The following is a 27,223-nucleotide window of genomic DNA, read 5'->3' as shown; positions in this document are numbered from 1 at the left end:
TTTCTGACTGACAGCTGTCTTCCATGGTATAAAAAGCAGAAACGTGCCTTCAGGAGCAAATTCATTTTGATGCATGACAATGCACCATCTCATGCTGCAAAGAATACCTCTGAGTCATTGACTGCTATAGGCATAAAAGGAGATAAACTCATGGTGTGGCCACCATCTTCCCCTGACCTCAACCCTATAGAGAACCTTTGGAGTATCATCAAGCAAAAGATCTATGAGGGTGGGAGGCAGCTCACATCAAAACAGCAGCTCTGGGAGGCTATTCTGACTTCATGCAAAAAAATACAAGCAGAAACTCCCCAAAAAACTCACAAGTTCAATGGATGCAAGAATTGTGAAGGTGATATCAAAGAAGGGTTCCTATGTTAACATGTAACTTGGCCTGTTAAGCTATTTAACTCCAAAATATCCTTTTTGTTCGGTGAATGTGACCTCCTAATGCTGCAAATTCCACAAATGAGCATTTTCAGTTCTTTAAAACATATCAAATGTTTAGAAATTCTACTGTGCCTAATAATTTGGAACAGTGAAATTTGAGCTTTTATTCATTTTGGGGATTATACTGTTATTATTGGGAGGTTTCTTCAATAAAATTTGATGTATACTCTAACCGGTGATGACTTTTATTAGACTGACTGTCATTTGTACCGACTATTTAGGAAAATCAGAGAAAAATATCATTTGCATAAGAATTTGGAACACAGTGTAGAGTGTATTCCTCCACATAGCCTCTCTCTATACAATATACAAGCATAGACCTAACCTACTATACAGCATGAGCCACCACATAGCCTCCCTATTTTCACTATGAGCCTCCACATAGCCCACTATATTTAAAGGAACGCACACATCCCATATATATATTAAAAAAGCAAAACAAATACCTGAGGATGCCGATAGTGGTGATATTGTGATGTAGGATATCAGGTGGGGCATAGTGCGGACTGTGGGCCACTGGTTTCAGGCCTTCGGCTGTCCCAAACCGCGGGCCAGACTGGAACAGCCATAGAGCCAGATGTGACCAGTGGACTAGGGGGTAAGAGCCGAATATGTGCCATTGCTTCACCCCCACTGATTTAATCCTTTAGGCTGCTTTTACACTTACCATGTTTTTGCGGGCTGATTTTGCGGCCGCAATAGATTTCTATGGGGCCGCAAAATCGGCCCTCAAAAATTCCATGGAGTGCCATGCGGCGGTGAGGGCCGTTTTTGCGGCCGTGATAAAAGCTCGAGCTTGCTTTATCTTTTATACGGCGTATGGACACAGCCCCCATTGCAAACGCATCGGGACTTCCTTTTTTGCGGGCCGCCGTTTTTTTTCCTAATACTATTTACATAGTATGGGGAAACAAAAAACAGCGATCCGCAAACTTTTTTGCGGTCCGTTATTGATTAAGACCACAAAAAATGCTGTGATACGGCCCGCAAAAACGGGCTGCAATAACGGACCGCAAAAAATGCGGTAATGTAAAAGTAGCCTTACTGTTGGAATTATTAGTACTATGGTACTACATATATGACATGTTTCAACCTTGACATCTCAAGGAAACTTTTATCGCTCTTCTGCAGACCGAAATTTTGATTCGTTAGAACTTTAGTCCATCTTAATATAGCAGCACAAGGACATCATTTTTTATGATGGCTGGGTAGGCTCTTGAGATTACAAGTAATAGAATGCAATTAGTTTTAGCGCGTTAAGATCGTCATATATTAAATGAAACCCATGAAGCCCGATAAATCAAATGGTTAAAAGTCATTTATACATCAGTGATTATACTAATGAGCACAAGTCATGGCTGATCTTTTTTTTTTATTATTTATTTGACAGGAAAAGATAGGATCTCTAAAATTATGGTCAGATAGGAAATATGTCAAAGGATCTTGACGGGATACAGGATAGTCTTCTAGATTTGTATAATTCTCAATAGCTAGATTTCAGGGTTCTGTACCATGATCAACACTTTTTGCCTATGTGTTCAGGCACCAATTCCATTCAAAGTCTATGAATTGACTGAGATAGCCAAGTGTAGTACTCAGTTATGTCTGTCAGTCCCTTAGGCATCGAGTAGAAAGACAGCACAAATGCTTGACCAATGCTCAATATAAAGCTGAGGACACATGACTCCCATTCTCGTGATCGGTGAGGGTCTCCGCATGTGGACCAAATCAGAATCTGTTTTCAGGGAGTTTGTCTCCTCATACTGGCATGCCAGGCCTGGCATGCCACTCTCCATAAGAAGAAAACGTACCCCTTAGATTCCAGTCTGTGCCTCTCACTCAGCCAAATCAGATTTCATACTTTGCACTGACAAGGGGTAATACCACGAAACACCATGTCTGGAAATTGAGATTCTGATTTGGCTTTTATCCTAAGTCATATGGCAAAGCTCGTTTAAGGGTCGATATTGACTTCTAGGATTGTTACTTCCAATAGGTGGAGCTAGATTTCAAGTCCTCTTCATCTCTGTAGAGTCAATTTGCATATTTAATTTCCCAGAGGAGCATGCTTGATGTATAAGTCTCATACTGGCATGTCAGACCTGGCATGTCACTCGCCATAAGGCGAAAACGTACCCCTTAGATCCCCATTTTGGGATTTGGGATAATCTCTTTAAGTGGAAAAACACACAGATGTATGGCCACTGTTCCAGTCTATAACTGGTTGTTTTGGCTATAGGGTTTTAGGGAAATTCTGTTCCGCGACAAGATTTTGGTCCTAGAGATGGACCTGGGAAATTGACTAGGGTGGATCCCCTGTAAATGCTTTCATTGTCAGACAACACACACATATAGAGTCACATTTTGTACAGTGGTTTACTGGTTACCAGAGAAATTGCATTGAATTATGACACCTAAACCATGTTTTAAAGGGGCTTACCACTACAGCACCTCCCTGTTATAGCTCTACAGGGGACAGGACAAATTAAAAAAAAACAAAACATAATACCGCCCAGACTTGATCCGTACACCTGATGTCGGCATTGCTGCTGTGCAGGACTGATTGGCTGCAGAATTTGAAGAGAAGGGTTCCCATGACACCCTTACGCTTGTGCCCGCCTTGCAAACTTTTAGTATATAAAATGTGGTCACTGGCTGGCGCTCTGTTGGTTCTTCGTACTGGTTACACAAACCTCCTAAAGGTGGGATCCTACACTTCTATATAGTTTGTCCCCATTTCGGCCCTTAGCGCTGCACTTCTGGGGGCTTTTAATGGATGCATTTATGTTCCCCTTAAAGTCACTAGCATTTATGTACGGTATCTATTTAGTATTGCAAACTTAAAAAAGAACAATCTGTACTAATTATCTTCTTCGTAGTCCGAAGCTTGCGTTCATATCCAGAATGCCGCCATCCTGAAGCGCTCGATGACTCTGCTCCAGTTTCTACTGCTTAGCTTCTTAGAAGCGGTTTTCCATTGAGAGTACTCGCATATTATGGAGCAAGGAATACCGCATCATGGGCGCCGCTCTCCGAGGGCACGGTTCTGTACGACGTTAATATAGGTCTGTCTCCAACAAAATCCAGCAGATTAGATGGGAACGAGCCAAGTGTGTGCACAATAGCAGAGGTGGTGTGGAGACCATGACGCCGGCTTTTCTTTCTTGCGTGCTACATCACCCATCTTAAGCAGCGAAGAACATTTTGTACGTTTCCTTAGATTTCTTTCCGAAACACAATACATGCCTGCCTGAGAGCTATAGGATCTGCATGTATTTATGTTGGCATTTTTTCAGTGCACATGTTCTCACTTACGGTATTTCATCGTGCAATAATGTGGGTTTTTTTTTAGTTTTGTGTTTTTTTCCTTGTTAAGCATGACAAACAAAAACAACTCAAAACTTATGAAAAGAAGTAGAAAAATCAATAAGAAGTAATTAACTCTGTAGAGTAGGTTTAGCCCAGTCTAGAAGAATACAATTGGTCTGATTTACTAAGATTAAAGTATTTGTATTCTGCCTAATTTGTTAAAGAAAATTTAGTTTATGTGCTTTGCATCACTTTTTTTTGCACTTTTTTTTAAAGTGTGTGATACATGGGCATGGCTTTACAGGAAATAAGTGTGGTTAGTCAGTAGCATAAGGTAGGGACAGAGACCCTGATTCTAGCGACGTGTCACTTATATTACTGGTTGCAACAGTTATGATAGTCACAGTTTTCTCTGCAGCAGATCTTGGTTGTTGAGCTTGCGTATAACCTGCTCACACCACATTTTTCAGTGTACATTGTATAGTGACAGTTGCTAATCAGAGCTGTTGGTGTGGTTGGACTTTGGACTAGGAAGCACGAGGCCAATGGCCCTGTAGTGATAATCTCCTGCTGATAAAACACATAATGTATTGAAACTCCAACACACAGCCTAAGCGGTCTTTGCTCCTACTCTATGATGCTCTCAGATTACATAACAAAAAAACTGCTGACAGATTCCCTTTTAACATGAGACACCATGTAGCAAAATTACACTGAAATTTTGGTGCAAAATATTGGTGTAAACTATGACAATCAAGTTGGTGTAAAGTAGGACTAGAGTGTTGAAAGAGGCAACAACCTTATGTCGGCATGAACCACTGTGATAAATTTGGTGCATTCTGTCTAGTTAAAGGGTTAGTCTGTTAAAAAAAGAAAAAAAAACCTTGTGTGAACTTGTTGCTCAATGGGGGTTCGGACTCGCACCGATCGGCAGAATTGGGAACTTTTCTTCCTGTTAGAATGGAGCAGCGGTGCGCATGTGCAATCTTTGCAATCTTTCACTATAGGACTGCTGACCACTGTGCTCGCCATTTTTCTGGCAAACCCATAGACAATGAATAGAGTGGTTGGTCAGGTGTCTAGTTGCTTCATTTTGTACCGGGGAAGAAAGTTCCAAGATCTGCCAATAAGTGTGGGTCCCAGCAATGAGACACCCACCAATCAGCACCTTATCACCTACTTTTACGATTTGTGCTGACTAGCTTTTTGCTGGACAGCCCTTTTAAGTTTGCTTTGTCTAAATGCCTGGTTATATTAGTAAATTTGCCCTACTTAGTCTTACATTGGTAAGGAGATCTGTTCACTTTCATCTCCTCCGCACATCACTACTGTCATGATGCAGGTATCTTTTTTGACACCGAAATTATCGAACTGTAGATCAAGAAATATTGGTCAAACAATCAGTAGATTTGGTTTCCAGTACCATCTCTATGCTGATGACACCCAATTATACACTTCTTCTCCTGACATCACGCCAGCCTTTCTAGAAAACACCGGCGATTGTCTAAACGCTGTGTCTAATATCATGTCCTCACTATATCTGAAACTGAACCTGTCAAAGACTGAACTCCTGGTGTTTCCTCCCTCTACTAATGTACCTATACCCGACATTGCCATTTCTGTGTGTGGTTCCACTATTACTCCCCAGCAACAGGCCCGCTGTCTTGGGGTCATACTTGATTCCGAGCTTTCCTTTGCCCCCCACATTCGATCACTGGCTCGCTCTTGTCATCTGCACCACAAAAACATTTCTAGAATTCGACCTTTTCTTACTTTTGACTCTGCAAAACTGTTTCTCTTATTCATTCTCGTCTCGACTATTGTAACTCTCTTCTAATCGGTCTCCCTCTTACCAAACTCTCCCCTCTCCAATCTGTCTTGAATGCTGCAGCCAGGATCATATTCCTCACCAATCGTTACACCGATGCCTCTACCTTGTGCCAGTCATTACACTGGCTACCCATCCACTCCAGAATTCAGTATAAACTTATTACCCTCACCCACAAAGCCCTCCATGGCTCAGCACCACCCTACATCTCCTCCCTTGTTTCAGTATACCACCCTACTCGCGCCCTCCGTTCTGCTGATGACCTGAGGTTAGCATCCTCAATAGTCAGAACCTCCCACTCCCGTCTCCAAGACTTTATACGTGCCGCGCCAATTCTTTGGAATGCACTTCCCAGGTCAATACGATTAGTCCCCAATCCCCACAATTTTAAGCGTGCCCTTAAAACTCATTTATTCAGACTGGCCTGCCGCCTCAACACATTAACCTAATCTATCCCTGTGTGGCACAGCCAAAAGTTTTACCATAACCAGGTTCCCCGCATCATGTTCCCACATGCTTTATGCATCCATTAGCCCTCTGCATCCGTACTGTTACACACTTAACATTATGGCTGGTCCATACAATCAGGGCAACTGTTACCACCCACCTTTCGTGTCTCCCCTTTTTTCCTCATAGACTGTAAGCTTACGAGCAGGGCCCTCATTCCTCTTGGTATTTGTTATAATCTATGTGATTATTGTTATGCTGTAATGTCTATTGTCTGTACAAGTCCCCTCCGAAATGTAAAGTGCTGCGGAATATGTTGGCGCTATAGAAATAAAATTTATTATTATTATTATTTTATTCTTTAAACTTTATGCTTAAAGGAATAAAATGTACTTTCAAAGCGTTTATACATTTTAAATACAGCTATGGCAAAAATTAAGAGACCACTGCACAGTTTTATAAAAATCAGCTTCTCTACATGTCTGACAGCCATTCCATTCCAGTGTCAGTTGAATTCCAACCAGAGTACACCTCACTCTACCTAATGTGCTTCTGATTAGGTGATCACCTGAACCAAATCTTATTTAACAAAGGAAAGTATAAAAAACCCTGCTATGGTTTTCACAATCCTCTTGCAATAGGACAAGCTGGATGGCAAAACAACTGCTAGTAATATCCCAAAAGTAATAGGAATGAAAAAATAACTTTTAACCATGCCAAAGGAGTTGAAAAGAAAAAGTCTTGAGTGAGGAAAAGAAGGGTTCAATTCTGGTTTTACTAACAGAGGGATACAGTGGGCGTCATGTTGCCTCCATCCTTAAAATTTCTAAGTTGGCTGTCCATTACAACAAGGTCAAGAAACAGACATTGGGGACAACAAAGCTACAGACCGGCAGAGGGCGAAAACGACTCTCCACTGATCGGGATGACAGTCATCTTATGCGAATGTCACTCAGCAATTGCAGGATGAAATCAAGTGACCTACAAAAGGAATGGCAAATGACAGCTAGGGTGAAGTGCACGGCAAGAACAGTTCGTAACAGGCTCCTACAGGCAGGGCTCAAGTCATGTAAAGGTAGAAAAAATCCTTTCATCAATGAAAAGCAAAGGAGAGCCAGGCTGAAGTTTGCCAAAGACCATATGGAGTGGACCATAGAGGACTGGAGTAAGGTAATCTTCTCTCATGAGTCTAATTTTCAGCTTTACCCAACACTTGGTCGTCTAATGGTTAGATGGAGACCTGGAGAGGCGTACAAGCCACAGTGTCTTGCACCCACTGTGAAATTTGGTAGAGGATCGCTGATGATCTGGGGATGCTTCAGCAAGGCTGGAATTGGGCAGGTTATTCTTTGCAAAGGACGTATGAATCAAGCCGCATACAAGGATATCCTGGAAAAACAGTTGATTCCTTCTGCTCAGGCAATGTTCTCCAACTCTGAGGGCTGGTTGTTCCAGCAGGACAATGCACCATGCCACACAGCTAGGTCAATCAGTGTGTGGATGAAGGATCACCACATCAAATCCCTGTCATGGCCAGCCCAATCTCCAGACCTGAACCCCCACTGAAAACCTCTGGACTGTAATCAAGAGGAAGATGGATAGTCACAACCATCAAACAAAGAAGAACTGCTTAAATTTTTGTACCAGGAGTGGCATAAGGTCACCCAAAAGCAGTGTGAAAGACTGGTGGAAAGCAGCCAAGATGCATGAAAGCTGTGATTAAAAATCATGGTTATTTCACAAAATACTGATTTCTGAACTCTTCCTGAGTTAAAAAATTTGTATTGTTGTTTCTATATGGTTATGAACTTGTTTTCTTAGCGTTGAGGTCTGCAAGCGCTGCATTTTTTTTGTTTTTTTGACCATTTCTCATTTTCTGAAAATAAATACAAAATTTAGTGCTTGGAAATTCGAAGACATGTTGTCCGTAGTTTATAGAATAAAAGAGCAATTTACATTTTACTCAAAAATATACCTATAAAGAGAAAAATCAGACAAACTGAAAATTTTGCAGTGGCCTCTCAGTTTTAGCCAGAGCTGTATATGTATCTATATACACTGCTCAAAAAAATAAAGGGAACACTTAAACAACAGAATATAACTCCAAGTAAATCAAACTTCTGTGAAATCAAACTGTCCACTTAGGAAGCAACACTGATTGACAATAAATTTCACATGCTGTTGTGCAAATGGAATAGACAACAGATGGAAATTATTGTCAATTATCAAGACACACTCAATAAAGGAGTGGTTCTGCAGGTGGGGACCACAGACCACATCTCAGTACCAATGCTTTATGGCTGATTTTTTGGCCACTTTTGAATGTTGGTTGTGCTTTCGCACTCATGGTAGCATGAGACGGATTCTACAACCCACACAAATGGCTCAGGTAGTGCAGCTCATCCAGGATGGCACATCAATGCGAGTTGTGGCAAGAAGGTTTGCTGCGTCTGTCAGTGTAGTGTCCATAGGCTGGAGGTGCTAACAGGAGACAGGCCAGTACACCAGGAGACGTGGAGGGGGCTGGTAGGAGGGCAATAAACCCAGCAGCTGAACCGCTACCTCCGCCTTTGTGCAAGGAGGAACAGGAGGAGCACTGCTGGAGCCCTGCAAAATGACCTCCAGCAGGCCACAAATAAGCATATGTCTGCACAAACGGTTAGAAACCGACTCCATGAGGATGGTCTGAGTGCCCGACGTCCACAGATGGGGGTTGTGCAGTTGCTCTGTCTGGGGCTAGCTGAGAGCGATCACAGACCACTGCTACTGGTGACTCTGCTTCATGTCAAGAGAGCAGCTCTTCCAGGCTGCTCTGTTGAGGAGGCGTGACTACCGGCATCATGCTGATTGGTAGCGGTCTCTTGGCAGTTAGGCACTTGGAATCTGGCTGTCAAATCATGAAGACATCGGTAGGCACGCACCCCCCCCCCCCAACTGCGGAGCGGAAAAGAAGCTGCTGCTCTGTTGATTTGACATTACAGGAAGTTGCAGAATCGCCAGCCTGAGCAGTCCGTGACCGTTCTGTGCCGGCAAAGATAGTCAAAGGGCACAATAGGCAGGTGGGAAATACCTGCTTGTAAGTTCTTAAGTTGTTAAAGAAGTTGTCCACTACTAGGACAACCCCTTCTTAAGCTATATATTCGGCTCAGATAAAATAATAAAGCCTATACTCGCCTCCTGTGCCGGCGCCGTCCCGCGGTATCGGTACTCGTTCTCCCCGGGGCTGTGATGCCATGCCCAATCATCATTGGCGTCACTGTCTCCGCCTTCAGACAAACTGAACATGAGAAGGAATTAGGAGATGAGCTGCAGCCGGGACTTTCTCTTCATTTTCAGTTTGTTCAAAAGCGGAGACCGTGATGACAGCGCTGATTGGAAGGCGGAGACAGTGACGCCAGTGCTGATTGGAAGGTGGAGACAGTAATGCCAGCACTGTTTGGGCGCCGGTCATCACGTGTCGTTCCACCACATTACAACCCCAGGACCTTTATTGCCAAAATATTTTTATTTTTTTTATTCTTGCAAAAATTCTGTTTACAGCAATTGTGTTAAAGAATATATTGGGCTTCATTAAAAAAAGGTTATTTCCTGTTTAATGAAAAGGCATATACCTTTCATCAATTGAGGGCTAAGTTTCTCGTGCCATGAAGCCCTCCGCAATGTATTAACCCACCACTGATTAGCAGCTTTCTGCCTATGCACAGTGTAAGAGAAGATGGTTTTAAGGTGCAATGATACACTGCGCTGCTGTAGGTATAATTCAAGGAAATTTATTGGTGCCTACGCATTTCCTGACCTGTCCCAGCTCACTTCATCAGGGCCCTGTGTATCATTGCACCTTAAAGCCATCTTCACTTACAAGTCCTTGGACCCTGTGCAGACTGCAGCATCTGTTTCATGCGTTTGTAGGTGTTGTGACCGAAGTTTCACAACCCTATCAGGTGAGTCTCTCCTTGCCTCACCATTACAATTGTGTTTTAAAGGTTTCATACAGTGGATGCGCCCTGTTTTGTTTCTTTTATGCACGGTGTAAACAGAAATCTGCCAATCAGGGATGTGGGTGGGGTTATTCAGAGCTCAGCATTCAGAGAGCACTGGGAGATCTGCAGCCCAAATAAAACAGTGATTTTATCAAAACTGCAGCAACAGCCCAGTAAGTGACACCTCACTGGAATCTGGGTATTTGTCTCTACGTCACGCTGCTCTCTGATTACATAGCAAAACTCTTCTGGCGGATTCCCTATAGAGAAATTGAATTTATAGAAGTGACACAATTTTGTTGACTTTCAGGAGCCATTTATTTGGTCAACCCTGTCTCCTTTTCTATAGGTTGTGATGCAGTAACCTCTGTTACAGCTAGGGGGTGCTGTGTATGCGCTTCAGGATGCGCTTGGAGGCTTAATTATAATGGTAAATTAGGGACTGGCATTATTGTAAATGGCCGTTATGTGTCGCAGAGGTTCTCTGCGCTGTAAGCCCAAGATGATATGGTTATGCTGGGACTTATAGTTCCACAAGTATTTTTGTATTACTTATAAGGGGGGCTTATAGGTTTAGTCAGAGAGCTGCGTGGGAATTGACTAACCACACATGCACCGCTCATCCATGGGGTGATAACAACCATATAATGTGAATGAGGTCTGGTCACATGGAGAGTGTGTGTGTACCTGAATGGTTCAGGGTGCTAGGTCCTGGAAGGTCTGTGTTGGAAGATCCTTGGAGTAGGATTGGATTCCTGGAGCACGCGGTGAGACCTTGGACCTGATGACCTGGGTGTTGGATAAATGTCCTGAATAGCACCCGGACAGGCCACTTGTGTGTGCAGAACCTGGGACGGCCCTACACTGAGAAAGATGCTGTCCTGTTGAGGAGCTTGGACTGACGAGGAGTCAGCCTGTGGAGCAGGAGCTCCTGAGAGGTAACCCCGGGTATGGGGAAAGAACTATGTGCATTGACAATGGTCAGTTACTGAACTGCGCTGTCACGATGTGACTGGAGAGAGTCCGGCGTGTCTAGTGAATGCTGTATAAAGCCATACGTGGTGAAGTAATGGACTATGTGTAAGTCGGTGATGTGAAAACTGGCTTACGGTGCGGTTTATGATGACCAAATAAACTGTATGGACTGTTTTGTGTGAAAAACCTGTGCCTGACTACGTTAATCCGCTGCCAAGCGAGCGTTCCCCAACACACACAGTAGGCGCTATGCCACAAGCTACATACAAAATAGTGTGTATGTGGGGGGGGGGGGGGTTCTGCTTCCAATGAGTATGTTCACCCGTCATGTTTTTGACAGAAAAATTGATTTGAATAGGAGGCGGATGGTGCAGTACTTAAGGATAGGTCATCAATGTAAAAGTAGTGGACAGTAATTGTCTATACGCAGTCAACAGGAGTCAAAGGAGAGTGGCACGCGAAAGAGCGCAGCAACCTCGTCCCTTATCAGTGGGAGGAGGCTGAAAAGTCTGGATCCACCAATTATATACACTTATTGCTTATCTAATGGAAAACTAAGTTTACATTTTTAGGCCTTTGTTTTATTTTATTTATTTTTTCTGTCTTTTTTTTTTTATTGAACCACCCACGACTGCAGTGTGCCAATATAACTCATGTTATAGTAATTTCTTTATATTCTGTAATTATGCTACTAAAATTATAATCACATGAAAGCCGGCTGAACATCTGTGCTGCGTGGTATTACAGACGATCCAGAGCTCTGCAAGGCATTTTCTCATTCAGATTACTATATGTTACACGGTTTCCTGTAATATCGGAAGCTTGGATATAGAAAGCGCCTATCTTAATGCCATCTATCTGTTTTGCATAAGCATGTCTATTGTGATTTGTATTTAAAGGGAATCTCACTCTGAGACTCTGATTACAGTGATGTGACACTTAGTGTTTTGCTGTTTCACTATAATCAGTGTTTTATCAGCAGAAGATTATCAGCTCTCTGTCTCTATGCATCGTACACAGAAAGCTGTGGTGTGGAATATGCACAGCTCTAACAGCTGAGTGGATCTGCATCATCTACTGTTCCAGGTGACTTTTATTGATTTATCCATTTTTCTTCTTTTACAGTCGTGTCCTGCAAAAATTGGTCCATTTTTTACCTCCTTTCTGTCTGGTTGTATCATCATGGAGCATCGACAGGCACAGGAGGATGAGACTGGCTCTCTACTCCATCTGGCTCCAAGCCCCCAAAGTGAAGCAGTAGCCCATGATTTTGAGGAATTGTCCTTGCAGTCGGCCCAGAATTTGCCTCCTCTCAAGGAAAGAAAAAATGGTGAGTAATTTTTCATTTGACAAAACATTTGCCCGCTGTGGTTATTTGTGTTATTTTCTGACTATTTTCTCAATTAAAAGGAAATTAAGCTGGTTATGTAGTCAGATGTGTGCCTGGTTCTGTGCAGACCTGGATCTGACTCTGAAATGTCCCTTGTGTGCACATGGGGTTACAGTAATGCAGAAAATACCTGCCGTCCTTTGGAAACTCACACATCATATATCACGTTTTCATAGCCATCGCCAATGGGTTTTATAGTGGTTTGGATGAAAAATTCAAGACCATTTGTATCCTCAATCTATAAAGTAAATGTCCGGCCTCCAATGGTGGCTCATAAATCAAGAACAATACCTATGAAAAGCAAATTAAATCGTCCAAGTGGATGTGCAACCCATGAAACACATGAATATAAGTTTGCGAAGATGTAGACAGAGGGCATTAATAGTTCATTTGTTGGGGACTAACCTATAGAACCCCTACAGGATAGACCATTAGTGGTTGGTTGATGAGGGTCCATACTCCATAACCCCAGCTAGCCAACACATTGAAGGGTCTCTCTTTTTTGTGGACCTCTATGGCCCATCCAAACAAGTTTCAGTGACTTGGTCTATCCAGATGATTGGTTGAAGTCAGACTACTTAACCAGTTAAAATAGTTACCGGGTGTTGCCTGTTCTTACCTGGTGGTAGCCAACTGCTAGTCATGGACTGTCCTTAAAGAGGTTTTCTGGGCTCCACGTAGATTTCATTAGTCACCCTATGCAAATTGCGGAATCCTGACAGTGTGCATTTTGCACACTGTCAGGATTCCACTCTTTTGCCAGCTTGAATGGTTGTCACATGATTGCTACTATGTGATTTGTATTCTTTGGTCACATGCTAACTAGCGCCTCATTTTCCTCTCCCAATAAAACATCGAGAGAAACGGCAAGTGTCGCTAGTCAGCACATAACCGCACGTATGTGAATCGTGTGTCAACCAGTCAAGCTGGCAAAAGAGCGGAACCCTGACAGTGTGTAAATGGCATAGTGTCAGGATTTGGCAATCTGCAGTCACATAGACTGACCGCAGGTGTAGAACCTGTAACACCCCTATCAAGGGTTATTCCATTATTTAGAAGGTACCACCTACTCATGGAATTGGAAATAACTTGCTTCTCGGGTGGGGTCTGACTGTCCCAATCCTGAGAATGAGCCTCTGGCCGAGCATGAGCAACACAACTTTATTTTTTCTGAATGGGACTGCCACATGTCCGGCCACCGCTTTATGTACATATCCGGCCTCCGCTCCATGTACTTGTCCGGCCACAGCTTTATGTACATATCCGGCCATCACTCCATGTACATGTCTGGCCACTGCTATATGTACATGTCTGGCCACCGCTTTATGTACATATCCGGCTATCGCTCCATGTACATGTCCAGCCATCACTCCATGTACATGTCCGGCCACAGCTTTATGTACATATCCGGCCATCACTCCATGTACATGTCCGGCCATCACACCATGTACATGTCTGACCACTGCTATATGTACATGTCCGGCCACAGCTTTATGTACATATCCGTCTATCGCTCCATGTACATGTCCGGCCATCACTCCATGTACATGTCCGGCCACACCTTTATGTACATATCCGGCCATCACTCCATGTACATGTCCGGCCATCACTCCATGTACATGTCCAGCCACAGCTTTATGTACATATCCGGCCATCACTCCATGTACATGTCCGGCCATCACACCATGTACATGTCCGGCCACAGCTTTATGTACATATCCGGCCATCACTCCATGTACATGTCCGGCCATCACTCCATGTACATGTCCGGCCACAGCTTTATGTACATATCCGGCCATCACTCCATGTACATGTCCGGCCATCACTCCATGTACATGTCCGGCCACAGCTTTATGTACATATCCGGCCATCACTCCATGTACATGTCCGGCCATCACTCCATGTACATGTCCGGCCACAGCTTTATGTACATATCCGGCCATCACTCCATGTACATGTCCGGCCATCACTCCATGTACATGTCCGGCCACAGCTTTATGTACATATCCGGCCATCACTCCATGTACATGTCCGGCCACAGCTTTATGTACATATCCGGCCATCACTCCATGTACATGTCTGACCACTGCTATATGTACATGTCCGGCCACAGCTTTATGTACATATCCGGCTATCGCTCCATGTACATGTCTGGCCACCGCTTTATGTACATATCCGGCCATCACTCCATGTACATGTCTGGCCACCGCTTTATGTACATATCCAGCCATCACTCCATGTACATGTCCGGCCACAGCTTTATGTACATGTCCGGCCATCACTCCATGTACATGTCTGGCCACTGCTATATGTACATGTCCGGCCACATCTTTATGTACATGTCCGGCCATCACTCCATGTACATGTCTGGCCACTGCTATATGTACATGTCCGGCCACATCTTTATGTACATGTCCGGCCATCACTCCATGTACATGTCTGGCCACTGCTATATGTACATGTCTGGCCACATCTTTATGTACATGTCCGGCCATCACTCCATGTACATGTCTGACCACTGCTATATGTACATGTCTGGCCACCGCTTTATGTACATATCCGGCTATCGCTCCATGTACATGTCCAGCCATCACTCCATGTAATGTCCGGCCACAGCTTTATATACATATCCGGCCATCACTCCATGTACATGTCTGACCACTGCTATATGTACATGTCTGGCCACAGCTTTATGTACATATCCGGCTATCGCTCCATGTACATGTCTGGCCACTGCTATATGTACATGTCCAGCCACCGCTTTATGTACATATCCGGCTATCGCTCCATGTACATGTCCAGCCATCACTCCATGTACATGTCTGGCCACTGCTATATGTACATGTCCAGCCACCTCTTTATGTACATGTCCAGCCATCACTCCATGTACATGTCCAGCCACCTCTTTATGTAAATGTCCAGCCATCACTCCATGTACATGTCCAGCCACCTCTTTATGTACATGTCCAGCCATCACTCCATGTACATGTCCAGCCACCTCTTTATGTACATGTCCAGCCATCACTCCATGTACATGTCCGGCCACCGCTTTATGTACATATCCGGCCTTCGCTCCATGTACATGTCCAGCCATCACTCCATGTACATGTCCTGCCACAGCTTTATATACATATCCGGCCATCACTCCATGTACATGTCCTGCCACAGCTTTATATACATATCCGGCCATCACTCCATGTACATGTCCAGCCATCACTCCATGTACATGTCCAGCCATCACTCCATGTACATGTCCAGCCATCACTCCATGTACATGTCCAGCCATCACTCCATGTACATGTCCAGCCACTGCTTTATGTACATATCCGGCCTTCGCTCCATGTACATGTCCAGCCATCACTCCATGTACATGTCCTGCCACAGCTTTATATACATATCCGGCCATCACTCCATGTACATGTCCTGCCACAGCTTTATATACATATCCGGCCATCACTCCATGTACATGTCCAGCCATCACTCCATGTACATGTCCAGCCATCACTCCATGTACATGTCCAGCCATCACTCCATGTACATGTCCAGCCACTGCTTTATGTACATATTCGGCCATCACTCCATGTACATGTACACAGCCACCACTCCACGTACATGTCTGGCCCTCGCTTCATGTACATGTCTGGCCCTCGCTTCATGTACATGTCTGGCCCTCGCTTCATGTACATGTCTGGCCCTCGCTTCATGTACATGTCTGGCCCTCGCTTCATGTACATGTCTGGCCCCCGCTTCATGTACATGTCTGGCCCTCGCTTCATGTACATGTCTGGCCCTCGCTTCATGTACATGTCTGGCCCCCGCTTCATGTACATGTCTGGCCCTCGCTTCATGTACATGTCTGGCCCCCGCTCCACGTACGTGTCCGTCCCCCGCTCCACGTAGATGGGCATTTCAGGTGGGTATTACTCAATAAGGTCCGTGGAATGACCTACCCAAGCCACGGACTGTACCACTAATGAAAGAGGAGCTCTGAAAACAATTAGATTAAAAGTTATTTAATGCTAAATCTGGACATCTGGTGGTGACCGTCAGGTGATGAGGGATGACGCGTGAGTGCGAAATTGCAGTCACCCAGTCCTACCCCATGTAACTCTATCCCGTGACATGCACGTATATTGGAAATAAAGGACATTTGTAATCCAGTTTAGTGAGTGCCGTAATTTTTTCTCTCCTCTTATGATACTTTGAATCTCTTTACCGAGCACCATTGCTGCGTTTATCTCCTCGCTCTTTGCTAATCTTATTTTCCCACTGATATTAGCGCTTCTGTTTTTTGAACGTACGCATCAGACATTTCATGGTAAATCATGAATTTCATCCATGTGTGGCTGTGATCGCCCTTCATGCTGATCTTGGAGGTTAAATGAAAATATAAGTTGCAAAAAACAAAAATTCTGATTAAATAGCTGATCATTTAAGGACACCTCCTCCCTACAGCGGTACGGTCCATGACCTCCTAGGTCTCCTGACTCCTACTAGCCTCATAGGCACATAGGATCCTGCTGGGTCCGATCAGGCGACCGCGGCACATGATGTGCCGTTATGTGAGGGCTGGCCGTACTCTTAGTATTGGCCCAGTACAGATACACTTGTAATCGTCTGCTCCGTTGCTGCAGAAACCTGTAGTATGTCTTCTGGTGTTGCCACATTCGGGTGTAGCTTAGAATCTAAATGCAAAACGTTTCCACCATTAGATATTGAGAGTAAAGTTGTTGTCCGTGATTGGCCACTCCACTCCCCTCCTGGTTAAGCTCCACCCACTTGTCAAATAGTTTGCGCAGCTGCCCCAGACTGGCATAAGAATGTTGTGACATGTGAAGCTGTTTTACCCCAGAATTCAGCAGAACAGCCATCATTCTCCTAATGAATCCAACCTGCCATGGTCATGTCTGGCGTTCCCGCGATACACCCGCGGCTGATTGCAGCACATCACGTCACTGCCAGTATTGCTTTATTGAGGGGTTACGTCGTTGGTTTACTTACGTTTCAAAGGAAATGTTTGGAGTGTAAATATTTATGGATGAGGAAAGTACAATATTTAGGACATTTCTATTTTTCTCTCTGGGGGGATAGAAAGTCCAATCTCTTTAGTCTCTGGAGGCTTGATTTGTCTCGGCTAGTCTTGCAAAATAGTAATGCGAGGCGAGTAACTTTACTACTGGTTACCGCTCCGTCCCCTGGTCTTCAGTCTGATCTCACATGGCTTTTCCAGCTGCTCAGAGTCGTGTGCATGGGTCTAAAGTTACTAATGTTTAATTATGGACCCTTCCCCGATGTCCAGATATCCGCTCCGGTCCTGCAGTCCACTCAGCTCTACATCCACATTATGATCCCAGCAGGGAGCTTTTTATTTATTTTACTTTACTCGTATAGCGCCATTAATTCCTCAGCGCTTTACAGACGTCCTCGTCACTGTCACAATCTAGAATCCCTATCAGTCGGTCATTGGAGTGTGGGAAGAACCCGGAGGAAACCCGCGCAAACACGGGGAGAACATGCGAACTCTCTGCAGATGATGATCTTGGTGGGATTTGAACCCAGGACTGCAAGGTTGCAGTGCTAACCACCGAGCCAACATGATGTCACTCTTTCCATTCGCTATGTCGGTGGCATACTTGAAAATGGTTTTGTTGACGAGATGAATTCATTTTCCGTAAGAAGGGGGGCGCTGGACTAGCTAATGAGTGAGCCGGCCTAGAAAATACTGATGTAAAATAGTGACCAAGTACTGATCGTGTGAGCGTGGCCTTACATGTCTGTGATGAGCATGCAATTTGGGTTCTACCAAGAAAAATCTATTGTCTATGGCTTCTGAACAATTCCACTTAGTTTTGCTGTTCCTGTTTAGGGATGTTGTCCTAGTTATGCACATGTAGGTTCACTTAGTTGCTGCAATTTTCGTCACACATGTGAGGCTGTGTAGACGTTCTCTTCTTGAGGGAGGGTCGGCTCGCCTGCCTGTTTCTAACTCTTACTACTCTAGTATGCCTGACCTTATCTGTAATGTACGTATGGGTGGGATGTTACCCCTCATAGACTGTCGCTGTAGTCACTTTTGGACTTGGAAGATATGTCTACTGAGCAAATAAAGCTATGGGGACGCACGGTGGCTGAGTGGTTAGCACTACAGCCTTGCAGCGCTGGGGGTCCTGGGTACAAATCCCACCAAGGACAACATCTACAAGGAGTTTGTATGTCCTCCCCGTGTTTGCGTGGGTTTCCTCCAGGTTCTCCCATTTCCTCCCACACTCCAGAGACGTCTGTAAGGCATTGTGGAATTAATGGCGCCATATAAGCGAGTGAATTAATAATAGCGAACAGGCTGCAGAACGTTACGTCGTATGTGTTACGTCGGCATACAGGGTATGGTATAATCATTATCCTTAGAGCTGTGTGAAGAACCCAGTTTCTTGACCGCTATCGAATAACGAGACCACTGCAACAGACAGAAATACTGACAAAATGTTCCGTAAGTGCCGTGTACATTGTTTAAATAAAGAGAAGCTTTAGATTTAGCAATTTTTTCCACCATGTAATTGCACAAAAAAAAAAAAGCGCCGCTTTTGGTATTTTTTTATTCCAGCTCTGACAACTTTTTTTTGAAAAGTAAGCAGGGGTTAATGGGAGGGGTGGGTAGTCTATCACCATCCTACAATATGTATTATAATTTACATCACCAAAAGTGGCGTAGCTTATAGCAGAAATAAACCCCAGCCCGTGACCGCTGTTTCTTTCTGTCTGTGGCGCACACCGGCTGAAAGATGTACCAAATTCACGGATCAAGGTGATAAATGAATAAGATGCCACCATTGTCCGTACATGGTGATTCAAGTATATTGTGCCAAGTACTGCTTATATAAAAAGGCTGTGGCCCAGTCCTGCACAGGGGCCCACCCGATGATTCTCCTATTTTCCCGTTGGCCAGTCCAAGCCTGCCTGGTGGTGCTTTTTTCTGATCTGTTTCATCTAATGGCTGTTTTACATGAGGACCAGCCACACTGACATCAGACTGTTAATGTATCTTACCAACACCTGACATCACACAGTGATTAGTCAGTCAAGCCAAAGAGTCTGTGCTGGGCAGAGAACCATCCTGGAGCGGGAGAAACTTGTTAGCTGCTCTGTCATGCCCAAAGCACTTAATGTCTAATTTGCATACGAGTGAAAACTAATTTCTTGGGACTGCAGCAACAGATAGAAGATAAAAAAGGATTGCCGTTTCAAGACCTGCATGCCCATATATGCGGTTTAAAGAACTTGATCTTACTGAAAGATTCGCTTTAAAATAAGCTTAAAAAAACTTTCTTCATTTGTATTACTAGTCAAAAGATTTCAAGTCTGACCAGCAGGGGTCAATATCTGAAGCTTTAATACATTTTAGGCGAGTGTGTCCACCCCTCACCCCCAATTCTGCTGAAGCCTTGTAGAGGATGGACCCCCATATTCTTCATACACATTGAGACTCCCACACTGTGATTTCTACGACGTGACATAGTATAAAGTTTTTCTCAATATGTAGTTTCTGGGAAATATATTTATTTGACCTCAGTGGGGTTTGAGTCATTGGACCTAGGACATCTTGCTTTGCCCATGTTATACATGCAGAAAATGATTTTCTTGTGACATGGAGTACAACATTAGTTTCTGGAACAAATTGTAACCTACACAGGGCTGAAGGTAGATATCGCTCGTGTAACTAGAGGATACATGAATTTTACGTTAGTCACCGTCCTGTCCACAAAGTGAAATCTCATACATTTCCTTCTTACCCTGAAAATCACATTCATTTCTCCCACCGTGATGCAGGATGATTCAGTATGAACTTCATGGACTTCTTATGTAGAAGGAAGGATAGGTCATCCCTTCGCATGCAGTGCTGCTCTTGGAAGCAGGGCAGTTGAGTTGGAGTCGCGGAGTCGGATGTCAGGGAAATTGAGGAGTCGAGTATAACAAAGATACCTGTTCCACATATTAAATGTACTCATACATTGGTGACTCACAACAATCAATTTAAACAGTGAGAAACTGAGTCAATTTATGCCATTAAAAATAAGATGCAAAATGTTATTGTCGTGATCCAGACCCGGTTTTTCCTGGTCTGGTCATGTCAGGGGTTAACTTTTCTCTGCCTCGTTCTGTTGTCAGGTCGGCTGTTTCTCTGCGCTGCGTCCTGCAGGCAGTGTCAGTTATATTTTCTTCCTACGACGTGAGTAGCTGACTCTGGTTATACCCTGATTTGTCTTGTTGTCTTTTGCTGACTGGGCCCGTGTCTGTTCATTCCCCTCTTCCCGTCCCGACTCAGTGTTTTCCTTAGTGTTTGGACTCACTGGTACCCAACTCTGCTTTGACTCTGACCTGCTCCTGTCTCTTGCTTTTGGTATTTCTACTTGTGACCGGTACTGACCTTTTTGGCGCTCCTCTGGCAGTGTTTGGTATTTCCCTTGGTACTGCGCAACTCTCTCGTATCAACCCGGCTAGTTTGACTATTCCGCTGCCACCCGGTGATAGCCTCGCTGCAGTGCTTCTGGACTGCACTGAGTAGTATTTCAGTCTTCCCTCCACTTTGCCTCCATCTTGTGGAGTTTGCATGTACCTGCAGAGCTGCAGCGTGACATTTATTAACATCAACATTACAAGACTTATGGAGTATATGAAAGGTTATAATGGATACATATATGTCTCTATAATGATGACCCAAGGTTCAATCAAAGGGGGCCAAAGACAGAGCAGGACAGAAGGTCATGTGTCCAACTACAGCGTGAAAGGGCTTGTGACCTAAATATGTCTTGTCATTATGAGGTTGCAGTCATTTGACAATTAGCACTATGATGTCCCTAAGAGTGAATAACCTAACGTGCAAGTAGGCAAATAAAGTGCAAATGTATAGAATAGATCAGTCACAGTCGCTATTTGGGCATATTGCTAAAAGTATAGAAGTAAATGATAGGTATTTACCCATGCTGAGCGTCCTGCCTTGGCGCTGGTCCCGTTCCCCAATGTACGTTTCGCTTTTGTCACTTCTTCAGGGGGAGTGGCACCATTAGTTTCTGGAACAAATTGTAACCTACACAGGGCTGAAGGCAGATATCGCTCGCGTAGCTAGAATATATATGGATGTCCATAAATTGTTATCGCATACATTTCCTTCTTACACTAAAAATCACATTCATTTTTCCCACCATGATGCAGGATGATTCAGTATGAACTTCATGGACTTCTTGTGTAGAAGGAAGGGTAGGTCGGCCCTCCGCATGTAGTGCTGCTCGTGGAAACAGGGCAGTGGAGTCGGAGTCATGGAGTCGGAAGTCAGGGAAATTGAGGAGTTAGAGGTTTGGCTTACCGACTCCACAGCCCTGCGTGAAAGTAAATACAATGAAAGAAGCACCATTTACGCCTGCGAACTAATAAGTTGAAATGTTGAAATTTCAAAACCATAAATCCAGGTATGTAGGGGCGTAATAATCCAGAAGGAGGCAGTGGTTAGAGGAACAGATTGACGTGTGTTACTAAGCGCAGTGACAAGTTCCTCACATGCTGTATATAATAATAATAATAATAATAATAATAAATTTTATTTTTATAGCGCCGACATATTCCGCAGCACTTTACATTTCAGAGGGGATTTGTACAGACAATAGACATTACAGCATAACAATTATCACATAGATTATAGCAGATACCAAGAGGAATGAGGGCCCTGCTCGCAAGCTTACAGTCTATGAGGAAAGAGGTAGACACGAAAGGTGGGTGGTAACAGTTGCCCTGATTGTATGGACCAGCCATAATGTTAAGTGTGTAACAGTACAGACACAGAGGGCTAATGGATGCATAAAGCATGTGGGAACATGATGCTGGGAACCTGGTTATGGTAAAACTTTTGGCTCTGCCACACAGGGATAGGTTAGGTTAATGTGTTGAGGCGATAGGCCAGTCTGAATAAATGCGTTTTCAGGACACGCTTAAAATTGTGGGGATTGGGGACTAATCGTATTGACCTGGGAAGTGCATTCCAAAGAATTGGCGCGGCACGTGTAACCTCTTACTGTATATATAAACCTCTTACTGTACAGTAAAACATGGACTTCTGCTTATCTGTGGCCAAGACCCATTCCCCATTGTAGCTTACTTAGTCTATTTATGAAGCATTTAGTGTGAGAGCCACAAAAAGTAAAAATTTTATGCTGTACCACATAACAGCCTTATACTGAGGCTACAGAAGCAGGGACTTGGGGAAACTTTATGCAGAGGGGTAAGGAATTGGCGAAATGACAGAAAACAAAGAGCTGTCATAAATGGTGCATTCTCTAAATGGGATATAGTCAGCAGTGAGGACCACAGGGATCTGTACTGGGAGCAGTGAGGACCACAGGGATCTGTACTGGGAGCAGTGAGGACCACAGGGATCTGTACTGGGAGCAGTGAAGACCGCAGGGATCTGTACTGGGAATAGTGGGGACCGCAGGGATCTGTACTGGGAGCAGTGAGGACCACAGGGATCTGTACTGGGAGCAGTGAGGACCTCAGGGATCTGTACTGGGAATAGTGGGGACCGCAGGGATCTGTGCTGGGAGCAGTGAGGTCCGCAGGGATCTGTACTGGGAGCAGTGAGTACCGCAGGGATCTGTACTGGTAGCAGTGAGGACCGCAGGGATCTGTACTGGGAATAGTAGGGACCGCAGGGATCTGTACTGGGAGCAGTGAGGGCCGCAGGGATCTGTACTGGGAGCAGTGTGCACCTCAGGGATTTGTACTGGGATTAGTGGGGACCGCAGGGATCTGTACTGGGAGCAGTGGGGACAGCAGGGATCTGTACTTGGAGCAGTGAGGACCTCAGGAATCTGTACTGGGAATACTGGGGACCGCAAGGATCTGTACTGGGAGCAGTGGGGGCTGCAGGGATCTGTGCGAGGACTGATTCTTTTTAACCTCTTTATTAAAGACCTTTTGGCTGGGATTGAGAGTAAAGTGTCAGTCTTTGCTGACGACACCAAACTATGCAGGATACTAAAATCTGACCTTGACTTCACTATTTTGCAAATTGATCTGGGTAAGATGTCTGTATGGGCAAACACTTGGCAAACGAGACTTAATGTAGATAAATGTAGAGTAATGCACCTAGGACGGAGTAATCCTAATGCTGAACATTCATTAAATGGGAGTATACTCGGCGCTACAGAACAGGGGAAGGATGGGGGGTTCCTGGTTACAACTATGCTGAGCAGCAGTACTCCATGTCAGGCAGCAGCCGCAAAAGCAAACAAGATTTTAGGGTATATAAAAAGAGAGAGAAAAACACGCAATCCCAACGTATTGTTACCCCTTCATAAATCACTGGTGAGGAGGCCACATCTACAATATGGGATCCAGTTTTGGGCTCCACATTATTAAAAGAATGTTCAGAAGTTAGAATCAGTTCAAAAGCGGCAACTAGATTATTGCAAGGGATGGAGGCCTCTCATGTGATAAAAGGTTGGAAATATTGGATTTGTTTATCTCAGAAAAAAGACGCCTCAGAGGGGATCTCATTTATACAGTTGTGGCCAAAAGTATTGACACCCCTGCAATTCTGTCAGATAATACTCAGTTTCTTCCTGAAAATGATTGCAAACACAAATTCTTTGGTATTATTATCTTCATTTAATTTGTCTTAAATGAAAAAAGAATTGTCCTAAAGCCAAATTGGATATAATTCCACACCAAACATAAAAAAGAGGGTGGACAAAAGTATTGGCACTGTTCGAAAAATCATGTGATGCTTCTCTAATTTGTGTAATTAACAGCACCTGTAGCTTACCTGTGGCACCTAACAGGTGTTGGCAATAACTAAATCACACTTGCAGCCAGTTGACATGGATTAAAGTTGACTCAACCTCTGTCCTGTGTCCTTGTGTGTACCACATTGAGCATGGAGAAAAGAAAGAAGACCAAAGAACTGTCTGAGGACTTGAGAAACTAAATTGTGAGGAAGCATGAGCAATCTCAAGGCTACAAGTCCATCTCCAAAGACCTGAATGTTCCTGTGTCTACCGTGCGCAGTGTCATCAAGAAGTTTAAAGCCCATGGCACAGTGGCTAACCTCCCTAGATGTGGACGGAAAATAAAAATTGACAAGAGATTTCAACGCAAGATTGTGCGGATGTTGGATAAAGAACCTCGACTAACATCCAAACAAGTTCAAGCTGCCCTGCAGTCCGAGGGTACAACAGTGTCAACCCGTACTATCCGTCGGCGTCTGAATGAAAAGGGACTGTATGGTTGGAGACCCAGGAAGACCCCACTTCTTACCCCGAGACATAAAAAAGCCACGCTGGAGTTTGCCAAAACTTACCTGAAAAAGCCTAAAACGTTTTTGGAAGAATGTTCTCTGGTCAGATGAGACAAAAGTAGAGCTTTTTGGGCAAAGGCATCAACATAGAGTTTACAGGAGAAAAAAAAGAGGCATTCAAAGAAAAGAATACGGTCCCTACAGTCAAACATGGCGGAGGTTCCCTGATGTTTTGGGGTTGCTTTGCTGCCTCTGGCACTGGACTGCTTGACCGTGTGCATGGCATTATGAAGTCTGAAGACTACCAACAAATTTTGCAGCATAATGTAGGGCCCAGTGTGAGAAAGCTGGGTCTCCCTCAGAGGTCATGGGTCTTCCAGCAGGACAATGACCCAAAACACACTTCAAAAAGCACTAGAAAATGGTTTGAGAGAAAGCACTGGAGACTTCTAAGGTGGCCAGCAATGAGTCCAGACCTGAATCCCATAGAACACCTGTGGAGAGATCTAAAAATGGCAGTTTGGAGAGGGCACCCTTCTAATATCAGGGACCTGGAGCAGTTTGCCAAAGAAGAATGGTCTAAAATTCCAGCAGAGCATTGTAAGAAACTCATTGATGGTTACCGGAAGCGGTTGGTCGCAGTTATTTTGGCTAAAGTTTGTGCAACCAAGTATTAGGCTGAGGGTGCCAATACTTTTGTCTAGCCATTTTTTGGAGTTTTGTGTGAAATGATCAATGTTTTGCTTTTTGCTTCATTCTCTTTTGTGTTTTTTCATTTAAGACAAATTAAATGAAGATAATAATACCAAAGAATTTGTGTTTGCAATCATTTTCAGGAAGAAACTGAGTACTATCTGACAGAATTGCAGGGGTGTCAATACTTTTGGCCACAACTGTATGTGTAAATACATGTGTGGTGAATACAAAATGACGGCACATGACTTATTCCTTCCAAAGACCATAATAAGGACCAGGAGGCATTCATTATGGGTGGAAGAAAGGCGATTGCAACAGCTAAGCAGGAAAGGGTTCTTTACAGTTAGAGCAGTCAGACTGTGGAATGCTGACCACAAGAGATAGTGACGGCGGACACTATAACAGCTTTTTTTTACAAGGGCCGGATGATTTCCTCAGTACACATAATTGTGGGTTATAGACCATTTAGTAACAGAGTCATGTATATACTGAGACATGTCGATGTCTCAGTATTGATTGTTTCCTCTTTGGATTTTATCTACACCTGGATGTTTGTATTTTATCCTTTATCTCTTGAAGAATGGCTATTTGCATTATTAAAGGACATTTCAGTTTGTGAAACCGGATCATCCTTTTTGGGTTTTTTTTGTTCACCACGCCTTGGCTAAGATGGTCCAAACCTGATGGAAATTGAAGGAGGGTGAGCTGGACTTCCTTTTTTAACTTTTTCATTTTTGTGTTGTTTTTCCCTCAACAGCTTTGCTTACCCAAATGTTTTAGACAGATTCACGTAATGCGACTTTTACCAAACGCTGCTTTTTTTTTTTGTTTTTGGCACCTCTCACTTCAAGGCGCTGCATGGAGTAAGGTTTCTGGAGGAGTTGATGAGTTTTCAGTTTGGTGTATTTTTAGGCAACTTTTTAAAGATTTTGAGACTTTTGGTGCTGAAAAGCCTCAACCCCCCCCCCCCCCCATTAAAAACAAAAATAAAGAGCTTTTTTTTATTTTTGCAAATGATGAAAATGTTATGTATTCACAAGACTTCACACTTTAATTGATATACATTGGAAATACACTCCATGGGGAGCCAACAGCCCACCAGTAAATAACTCCAGGGCCGGACCTTTCAGCTACATGCAAATGTGACAGTATCGTCAATCACAAATTTATTTAACAGTGAGCTGGGTAGATTGATAAATGAATATGATGCTGACATTGTCTGGACATAGTGATTCAAGTATATAGTGCCAAGTGCTGCTCATATAAGAGGGCGGTGACACACACCTGCACAGCGGCCCACCGTAGGATTCTCCTGCTCTCCTGTTGGCCAGTCCAAGCCTGAATACACTTCCGTTCACACATTCTATTGATTTGTGAGTACTTTTAATTTGACAGCCTAAGTGCCACAGTCGGGGCATGACTCTGAATATACAGGCTTTATGCATTGGATTCTTGATTTATGTTGTTTAGTAACTTTTTTTTTTTTTTTACAATTTGCTTGTCTGCAAATACAGCATTATCTCCAAGTCGGGCTGTAATGCAAGTGTTCGTCTACATTTGTGATCGGCATGTGTGCAGCTTTGAGACGGAGTATATCTGGGGTGTACATGACAAGCTTCTCGCACTGGCACTTCTGACAAAAGGCTGGCAGCACACTTGCTGGATTCTAAACAGGAAAGGCTGGTTTACTTAGACATGCTGGTTGTAAACCATGAGAAATAGACTAAATAAATGAATAAATGGCCATAAGTAATAGCGGGGCCCTCAAATGGCAGAGGAAAAGTATTACAGAAGAGGATCACAAATGTTACCCGTCTTTTGTGGTTAGCCCCTGTTTGTTGTACTGAAAAGTAATTAGTAAAAAAAAA

At 43.9% G+C, this 27,223-nt stretch overlaps 1 protein-coding gene across 3 annotated transcripts in view; it reads left to right on the top strand.

The window, feature by feature from the left end:
- The window catches only part of MRTFB (myocardin related transcription factor B), a 334,459-nt gene that overhangs the window by 137,515 nt on the left and 169,721 nt on the right, over positions 1–27,223 (top strand). For all 3 annotated transcript variants that reach the window (XM_073542887.1, XM_073542884.1, XM_073542885.1), the window contains one exon: positions 12,112–12,316. In XM_073542887.1, the coding sequence (XP_073398988.1) occupies positions 12,169–12,316 (148 nt within the window). In that variant the 5' untranslated portion in view covers positions 12,112–12,168. The remainder of the gene's footprint in view (positions 1–12,111; positions 12,317–27,223) is intronic.

The sequence above is a fragment of the Dendrobates tinctorius genome, unplaced genomic scaffold (assembly GCF_039654945.1).
Source record: "Dendrobates tinctorius isolate UK_male_01 unplaced genomic scaffold, ASM3965494v1 ptg000129l, whole genome shotgun sequence".
NCBI classification, from domain to species: Eukaryota; Metazoa; Chordata; class Amphibia; order Anura; family Dendrobatidae; genus Dendrobates; species Dendrobates tinctorius.
This window is presented reverse-complemented; position numbering and strand designations above follow the sequence as displayed.